This window comes from Haplochromis burtoni, unplaced genomic scaffold (assembly GCF_018398535.1).
Source record: "Haplochromis burtoni strain Fernald_Lab_line unplaced genomic scaffold, NCSU_Asbu1 Contig_335, whole genome shotgun sequence".
NCBI classification, from domain to species: Eukaryota; Metazoa; Chordata; class Actinopteri; order Cichliformes; family Cichlidae; genus Haplochromis; species Haplochromis burtoni.
Window position 1 is genome coordinate 211,344 of NW_024582696.1, and position 9,683 is coordinate 221,026.

General features: G+C 42.0%; 1 protein-coding gene across 1 annotated transcript in view; it reads left to right on the forward strand.

Moving 5' to 3' along the window:
- The window catches only part of ppap2d (phosphatidic acid phosphatase type 2D), a 16,239-nt gene extending 7,573 nt beyond the window's left edge, over positions 1–8,666 (forward strand). The window contains exons 2-6 of the mRNA XM_005942291.3: positions 3,072–3,229; positions 3,405–3,694; positions 3,797–3,854; positions 6,733–6,909; positions 7,127–8,666. Coding sequence (XP_005942353.1) covers positions 3,072–3,229; positions 3,405–3,694; positions 3,797–3,854; positions 6,733–6,909; positions 7,127–7,231 — 788 coding nt within the window. The 3' untranslated portion in view covers positions 7,232–8,666. The remainder of the gene's footprint in view (positions 1–3,071; positions 3,230–3,404; positions 3,695–3,796; positions 3,855–6,732; positions 6,910–7,126) is intronic.
- The last annotated feature ends 1,017 nt before the right edge of the window (positions 8,667–9,683 follow it).

Sequence of the window (9,683 nt, forward strand, 5' to 3'; positions counted from 1 at the left end):
CACACACACACACACACACACACACACACATACATTTGTCAATTCTCCGCCCTTGTGGCCATGCATCGCAGCCTAGCTTTCAGTCCGACAATGAATTGATCAGTAGATGTTGAGCAACATGACTTGAAAGTATGTCGATGAATTCCTACCATCTGCCCTCTTTTCTTTGCACTCCTCCTTAAACCACTTTTTTCATTTGCTGTTTTTTATTTCTTTATTTTGTTGCTTTTGGTTGTTGTTGTTCTCCTCTCACAGTGAGCTCATTCTGGGCTGTGGTCATAGATGTGTAAATTAGAACCAGAACAGTTTCTCAGAGAGAGGCACATATCCCCTCTTTTCCTCCCTTCCTCTTTCCCCTTCTTCTTTCTATCCTTTTGACTATTTGAAAGCATTCCTGCTTTGAATGTTAGGCCCAGTGAGCAGCACATTTTGGCTCTTGGAGCCAGCCCACTCCTCTGCCTCCTTTTGTGTCCTCTTGCAGGCCTTCCTGGTCTGGCTCTCTTTTGAGCATGTCTTGGCCAGGTGCAGAGGTTGGCTCACAGCTGCCTGACAGATGAAGTGAGAGTCTGTGGAGTGTTTTTCAGTCATGTTGTGAAAACATTTTGAATGTAGTTGTAAAGCATAGAGGTTGACTGTGACATAGGAGCTTGTAATTTCTTTAGGATTGTTCACAAACTAAATAACTAATGTGGTTTCAAGTATGTTTGCTCAGTTTTTCTCTTGTGATATTATCAAGGAGCTTTTTAAACCACTAAACCACTTTTGTCATGTTTAGTGACTATTGCATGCAAAAATGGGGAAGCATTACAAGCAGTCTCTGACTGACGTTACACTTCCTTCGCCTTTAAAAAGTCTTACAGTATAACTGTTTGGACTTTAGTGGAGCTTCTCACCATTATCTCTGTGTCAATACAACAAAATACTGATTTCTGGAATCAAATGAGGGGCTTTTAATGGATTATATGGAAACCAGAAAGGGTCAAAAGAAGCCCCTGTTCAACACAAAATAGTACTTGTTGTTGTTTTAAGTATTTGTTTCATTATTAAATGCTAAAATGTATCATCAGTGTTTGATTACCCCCAAACACAGCATGTCTCTGTCAGTTTAAAAGTCCTCATAAAATGTCATCAGCTTTTTATTTTAGTGGATTGTTGTTGTTGTTGTTGTTGTTATGTTGGGGCTTTTGCATAACACTTATTTGAAAGGAGCTGACTGTACTGGAGAAAAAAATCTGGGTGTGGAATCAAATACCTCACGTCTCCACTTGGGTATGACATGCATAGGGGTATTATGATCAAGTGATTCAAAAAGATGCATTTCATGCAGGTAACACAAAGGCAAACATGAACTGTCATTGAGGTTATTTATTTATCTACCAATTAGCACAAAAGCAAACACAGGTACTCCATTGATCTTAGCTAATGTAAACTCTCACTAGGATAAACACGAGAAGAAGGAGAAGAAGGAGAAGAAGAAGAAGGAGAAGAAGAAGAAGGAGAAGAAGAAGATGTTCTAATAGATTATTTTACTAGCAAAACATGTTATATGAGGCACATCAGTGAGCTGAATTTCCATATGATGAATCTGTACATGTGTTATCTGGATGGGATGAGTGAGAGATTGGGGTCAGATGTGAGGCGTTTGCTCTCTGTGCTGGCGTCACAGGCTCTGCTATCTGTCTACAGGATGTTTCCCTCTCTCCTTCCCTGCCGTAACATCTCATGAAATACATGGACGCGAGCTTGTTTTTAGTCTTTGTTTTGTCTTTCTGGGAGGGCAGCTTGACTTTGACTGCAGAGTTTTTTTTAACACACACACATTTGACCTATGTCTTACTGTATCCCAGCCTTAATCACGTCTCCCGTGCCTATCAGTAAGTTCAGTAAGGTTGAATGAACAGCATGGGAGTTTAGTTGACTCTGTGTTTGGTTAAAGCTGATACGGAGCCAGTTTTGGCAGATCTCAAAGTGGACAAACTGTAGCTACCTGCTGTTCATCAAATACTCATTTCCCACTCTTTTCTTTCAAAATTTGGTGATTTATCATGATTAAAGGAATGTTTTCAGACCCTTGTTTATGTGTTTGACTGAGAATCCTTCTGGCCTGGTTTTAAATGTGTATCCTGTGTTCTTTTCAGTCACGTAGTCTGAGAGATTCTCTGGCAGGAGCAGTGTTTTGGCCTGGGAGCGTTCCAACCAACAAGCAGGCCTGGGATGATAGGGAGAGGCACAGAGGTTAATGATTAGTCCCATGTCCTCGCTGCATTCCATGGGGTGACAAGGGGACATGGGATAAGGGACAGAGAAATGGAGCACGCTGGGACTTTAGAGGGATATTGGCTATTAGTGTTAAGTACAATGCAGAACAAAAGCCGTGCAGCTCAGCCCTCGTTTGTGGAGCTACAATCATCACCTTCCAATTCGTCATTAAAAACTGGTTAAAACGCAAATTTTCCCCAGTGAACTTTGATCATGAGACTGCATGGTGATGTTTACCTAAGCAAACCAGACCTTGGCCACTTTCACCTGATAGCGTAAATTCTTATAATTAGTGACCAGGCAGTAAACATAATGTGAGACAGCTGTTAATATAAGTTAAGATGGATTAAACTGTGAGTCACTGCTTTTGGCTTGAAGAAAACATACTTGTTTAACAATACACAGTGACTTTATTGTCTTCTTTGAGCACACTGATGTTTTTGTGTAACATGCTCTCAATAACTTCTTCCTCCTTCCTCATCTGAATTCTCCACTGTCATGCTGCCTCCATTTTTTCACGTCTTTTCATGTCTGTCAGCCTTCTCCTTCTCCCTGCTCCCATGTTGAAAGCAGCTATGTGTGGAATTCCCTGATCCCCAGGAATCTGGAACTCATATCACCAAATGACTGACGCTTTAATGCTACCCCCCTTTATTATGTTAGGCCATTTTCATATGAGTAGACAGTACCGTTGTCCATGTATCGCGCTGTCTCTTTTATTTGTCATCGTTGTTACACAGACCACATCATAGATATTCATCAAGCCATCTTTTGTTTTTTGTCTGCCTCCACTCCCTTTCCGACCCCCCCAGCCTCCATCCCATTTTTTGCATGCGAGATGAAGTTTGTGACTCCCTACAAACGAGGCTTTTTCTGCGGAGACCCCAGCATCACTTATCCCAACATAACGACCGAGGCCATCCCCGACAGCCTGCTCATCGCTGGTGGCATCGCCATCACTGGTGTAGCGGTAAGACAGTAATTGATGTTATGTGTAAGGACAGTGAGTTAAAGCTATCATCATCTTCTTATAGTGTAAATGTGCTTGTGTTTGCTTAAAAGTAAAACAAACATACTTTCACAGTATTTGTTCAGCCGGGCAGTTTGGCAAGTTAAAAGTTGTCTCCTGTCTTTGTTTCTTTCAGATCGCTGTAGGTGAATGCTATCGTGTGCGTTTCCGAGGTGTGCACTCACGAGCTTTTGTTAGAAACTGCTATGTGTCATGCCTGTACAAGGAACTGGGAAGCTTCCTGTTTGGCTGTTGTATTGGTCAGTCTCTCACCAACATGGCCAAGCTAAGCGTAGGTCGCCTGAGACCCAACTTCCTGGATGTGTGCAACATCACATATGCATCCATTAACTGCAAGGAAGGCATCTATGTCCCTGCAGAGTCCATAGTCTGCAGTGCGGAGAAGAAGTTGGAGGAGGAGGCAAGGTGTGTGGTTTATGTGCAATTATCTGCTTTCTCAGGGTGCTGTATACAGAAACCCAAGTTAATGTGTAACATTTGGCTGCGTTTATGGATCTTCTCTTTCAGGAAGTCCTTCTTTTCCGGCCATGCTTCCTTCGCGATGTACACAATGCTTTATCTGGCAGTAAGTCACCTTTGCTTCACAAACAAACAAACACACCCAGTCTATCGGCAAACAAATCTGGAAAGTTGACCTCTACATACACCTGAGCTCATATTGTGTAATTACTGTATTCACCCCAGTGTTTATAGTATCAGAGGAAGATTACAGTTCTTGCTTTGTTTTCAGTTTTTAAAGACAACACCAGCCCCTAGAGGCCGAGAACAATGCTAATTGAACATGTGGAAAGACACACCAAGCCATGTGCTGTTAAATACATTCACGGTTCCCGATCTTTGAGAGAACCAATTCTCTACAGGCAGCCAGCTTCCAACCAAAAGGGCTGGTGAGACAGAAAGATAGGGAGGAGGAGGATTTGGAGTGGGGTAGAGAATGAGGGAGAATGTTTTCCACAGGGAACATGAATAGATGAAGAGACTCCACAGACAGAGGAGGCCTTGTTGTGGGTCTCATTTAGTCGAGGGGGGAGAGCTGAATATGCCTGCTGAGAGATCGACAGGCTTCTTTCAGCAATAGACACCCTCTCAACCCTCCAAGCCTCCCTCCCCATCTCTTCATTTTTCTCTCACAGCACACTGCCCTGTAGTCATGGGCGCATTGTGAGAGAGAAGTGACAGTTAGAGGGAGACAAAAGCACATTATTGTCTATGAAACGTTCACATACTTCACATAGCCATCATCGCTAGCTGCTAATTAATGGTTTTCAGGTGACATAAATATTTGTATTCAGCTGAGATGAATGAAAATAATTTGTTGCTTTTCAAAACTCAAAGTGAGGAGAAAACCTTCTCTATTTGTACAGTGCTGTGTCTTATTTCTGTATATTTCAGTTATAAAGAGCCAGACTTGCAGGTTGTTATTTTTGTTTTGTCTTAAGCAGTAGTTTTCCAGACTCTCTGAAAGTCTTCTTTCATTTTCACTTCAGTCCATCTGTCTGGGACTAGAGGAAAGATTTTTTTGTTGTTGTTCGTCAGACCACTTACTGTAACACTGACCTATGAATTGTTCAAGCATAACACCTATCTTAGTCACAGCCTAGTAAATAACCAATTATAAATTATATTTTTAGGTACTTTGCTACTAACGGCCTGTGACAAAACACATCATTTCTTCCCATTTCTTTAACCGAATCTGTGGAAAATATGTTCAAAAGGGATAAAATAACAGTTGCACCAACAAGGTGATTCTCAAAGAGCATTTAGCTCAAAAACTTTACATATCTGTGCATGGTGTACACTGTTTCCTTAAAACATTTGAGGAAACTAGATAAATGGAAGACAAAATACGAAGTTTCAAGCCTAAAAAACTAAAAGAAATCTACAGCAGATGAGCAGTATTTGAAAGTCATGTCCTAAGAATAGGGGGGAAAAAAATCCAGCCAAGACCTGACACAGTACCTCAGAGACACAGCTGGCCCTGTCCACCTACTGTTTGCTGAAACCTTGTTAGAGATAGTCTCAGTGGAAGGTTTGCTTTCAAGAAGGAAACCGGGAAGAAAATGCTGCAGTATGCTAAATTAGACAAAAACGTCACGTCTTCAAGTCATTGTGAGTACATACAGAGAAGGTCAGGAGAGAAATTCAACAGTGAGTGTCTACAGCTATCTGTAAAACATGGTGGAGGCTCTGTCATGGTTTGAGGCTGTATTTCAGCCAGTGGCGTTGGGGATCTTGTCAGCATTGATGGAAATATGAATGAAGAAAGTACGTCAGATTTTGACTCACCGCTGAATACTGTTTCTGAAGCATCTGATTGGCAGTCGTTTCATTTTTCAGCGTGACAATGCAGTGCAGTAAAACCATACCTGGATATAAAAATTCACAATGGAACACTGTCAGTCATAGACTGACCTCACAAGAGCAAATCAAAAAATCATGGAAGAGAACAGAACAAAAGGCAGCCAGCAGCTACAGAAGAGCTTTGAATATCCTTGAAGATGCCTGGAGAACTATTCTTGAAGACTACTTAAAGAAATTACAGGGAAGCTTGCCCAAGAGAGTTCAGGCTATGTTCAAAAATAATAAAGAAAATATCAATTTATCTTTCAACAAATCACTACATCTATTTCTTCTTTACCTAGCAAAAGATAAAGAAATGAGGGGTGGCTCATAATTACTGCACAGTTTGTTTGTTTTTTACAAGTCCACAGCAAAATGTTCCTTTTTGAACAAAAAGAGAAAGAGAGGGATGAATATTGTGGGACTGACTGAGGAATGAAAGGGTAGCGAACTGAAAGGAAGAAGTGGCGTGACTAAAACAAAAACCTAGTGTTTTTTTTTCTCCACACAAGCACGCACACACAGAAGTTGCTGCTTACAAATTATTTGACAGAGCTTAGACAACCTAGTGAGAATGTGTCAGACTTGCAGCTACACGCCACCATGACCTTGCCAGCTACTTGTGTGTACAGCAGGAATAGTGACACCTGTTCTCAGTTAAGATAGGAAAAGGAGAGACAGCGAGGACCGGCTTGCCAGCAGTAATGTAGACCACATGCTCCCCAGCGGCTGTTTGACTCAGACATACCTCCAGCCACCTCATAAAGCGAGCCCTGCATCTGCATTCAGCTCGACCTGTGACCCCATTTTCACGCACACAAACAGGACCTCTGTACTGTAGCGCTGATGCACGGGATGAGGATGAACAAAAGCAGGAAGTTGGGTTTAAAAAGTGCTAATGAAACCATGCCAAACTTCTCTTCCCCCCCTCTGGGCAGCAGATTAAATGGATGTTCATGTTCCACTTAGTTTATAGAACTTCAGTCATTAGACATAACCATAAATTTATGTTTGTGGGGGCATACATTAGCACATAAGTGCCCATAGCCATATATTCACTTAGTAGTGAAAATAATAACGGTATTTATCTTCTTTTTTTGCAGTTCTACCTGCAGGCACGGCTGTCGTGGCGAGGAGCTCGTCTATTGCGCCCACTTATACAGTTCTTCTTAGTAATGATCGCTGTCTACACCGGATTGAGCCGCATCTCAGACTACCGTCACCATCCCACTGACGTCCTCACAGGCTTTATTCAAGGAGGGCTCACCGCATACTGGGTGGTATGTTAAAATTCACTGTTGTCTAAATAGCCTGAATACCAGTTATCCTTTTCCTCGCAGGGTTTGTTTCTCGCTGCTTTCTGCTGACTGTGTTAGCTCAAACACTATGCTTTCTCCCTCAATTTCCACTCTCTGTTTATAAACAGTGAGTGATTGACAGCATGTGTGGTCTGCGTGTCTTTCCTGACAATTGTTTTTTTTTTGTCTGTGCCTGCAGGCCTTCTATATCTCCACCATGTTTAAGCCCTGCGCCCGCCCAGACGGGTCTCCCACTAGCATGTCCCTGGAGAGTCCACTGTCCAGCCAGCAAACTGTCTGTTAGCAGGTGCATGCAATCATTTCAGGAATCGGAGGATCAGAGAAGTGAACTGCAGAAAAACAGGGAGAGCAGTAGATAGCACAGGTGAGGAGCACAAAGAACTGAGGAACTAGTTTAGAAGAAAGGATATCATTCTAAGAAAATATTGAGAGTACAATCTAACCTGCTTATACTTTTGGTATATTGATATACACGCAAACATACAGTCATCTAACACATATAGACATAAGATAAATGCAACAAGACTACAAGTCAAACCCGTCCAGTGGAACAAACTTTGTGGTAATATTAGAAATATTTTTTTATATATGAAAAAAGATTAAAAGTGTTTATTTTTCAAGATAAGTTGTAGAAGCTGCTAAAGTTGAAAGCTAGTTTGTTTTCTTCTGGTATGGAGGGCTTTGGCAAGTGCGTTTGCTTAGCTTTCAAAGCCGAGCCAGTCACCCTTTGGTCACGGGTTAGAGATGAGAAAATACCAGCCTCGGTTTTTGGTTTTTGATTCCTTGCTCAGCTTGGAAAACATGAGCCAGCAGCTGTTAACTGAGACCATTGGACCTCAGATGTAAAGACAGCTCTGTGCAAAGTGACGGAACAAGCACAGGCTTCCTAACGATCTTTGCCTTCAGTCGCACGACGTGCCACTAACCTAAAAAGTCGACCCTACACCACTGTGACTACATGATAAAACACATGTAAGCAAAGGACAACAATGTTTGAGCTGTGATAGAATGGCATCTTTCTCTTTTGAGTAACCAAGTCAGTGACTCGGAGCAATCTGACCAGGTAATTTCTCTTCCCATTCACTGCCACTTTCCTGCTACTAACCACTTTGACTGTGTCTCAGAGGTGGAGGTTTTGACTGAATTTTGTAACCTCTGACCTTTTGTCCCTGGACTCCAAACTCTTGAGCTGCACCTTGATTTATGCCACTCAGACAGGAGCCGTGCAGCCGCGATCCCAGCGGTCCTCCTGTGCGTCTTTATTAATAGCACTTGAACATAGTGGAACCCTCTAATTATAATCAATATTATATATTTTATCACAAGTTTGAATAATCAGTGTTTATTTTTGTTAATGTCTGACTCATACACTATATTCTTTTCATGAAAAGATAATTATTCAAACTGAATGTAAATAGCAATTTCATTTTATAAACCACAGAACCACAGAATTTCAAGTATTAGTTCAAGTTTTGGACCGTTTTTACATGTTTATGTAAGTGTTTGTATTTACGTTTTTGTCGATCGGGTACAGAGAGTTGCTCTTGTACCTGTTGTAACTACTAGACTGAGCCACAGATGTTATCAGAAAGCTATATATATTTTTGTGTTCCCAGATATTTTTGTTTGTTTGATTTGTCTGTGAATGCCACAGCGGCAGAAATAACCACTGTACTCAAAAGAAAACCAAACCATTAAACCATCGAATGTTGAATGTTTCAAAGTTCTTCTGTCTTTTTTTCATGTTTAGCTTCGGCAGACTGAAAAGTGCCTAGCACACCTACACATACTGAATGCCAATGTATCAGTGGTTTTTTTTGTTTTTTGTTTTTAAAAAGCCATTTAGCCTTTTCCTCATATGGGCATTCATTACTTACGCGGGGGATACCAAACATGGTGTGGAGGTGAGGAAATCTTGAGCTAAAATAAAACATTTAACAGAAAAAGTGATTTAACCATGTGGGGTTTTGAAGCTTCCACTCCAGTGCCCTCGTAGTTTCCTTCATCTCTCTCTCCTCCTTCACACCCTTCCTCGTTCTGCCCCTTCTCTGCACTCGGTCCTTTTCAAGTGCAGTGGAGCATGATGGGCTGTTTCGGGGGGTCATGCTACCATGGAGATGCTTAGCCAGATACAGGTCAGGGCGTCTGAGGCATTTTCTTTGATTTCTTTTTTCTCTCTCTCTCACACACACACACACACACACACACACACACACACACACACACACACACACACACATACACACACACACACACACACACACACACAACACACACACTCTCTCTCTCTTTCTCCAATGTACTTCGAGGCTTAGGGAGGGGAAAAAGCAGCTCAGATGAGACAGAGAGGGCAAAAGAGAGAGAGAGAAGAAGCGAGAGCTTCAGTAATGGCTGTGTGCATAACGATAAGGTAAGGGGACGAGCAGGGAAAGTGGTCCAGTAATGAGGGGGAAGCGTAACGGAGCAGTTGGCAGAACAGATGGGCTGGTAGATTGGGGAGAGTAAGGGTAATGGTTGTGGGCATCAGGGTGGGAACAAATGTGATCCCGTTTTTCAGGCCTGTTTTGTTTTATAGGACTGTAACTGAGAAGCCTCGTTTTATTCCTGAGCAATACATATATGGCTGTGGTATTGTGACAGCTCCTTGTCTGTCTGCCTCACTACTTGTTATTGTCTAACGTTTAGGTGTGTGTGACCGAGCTGAGCTTACACGCCCTGTCAAACATGACATCTCG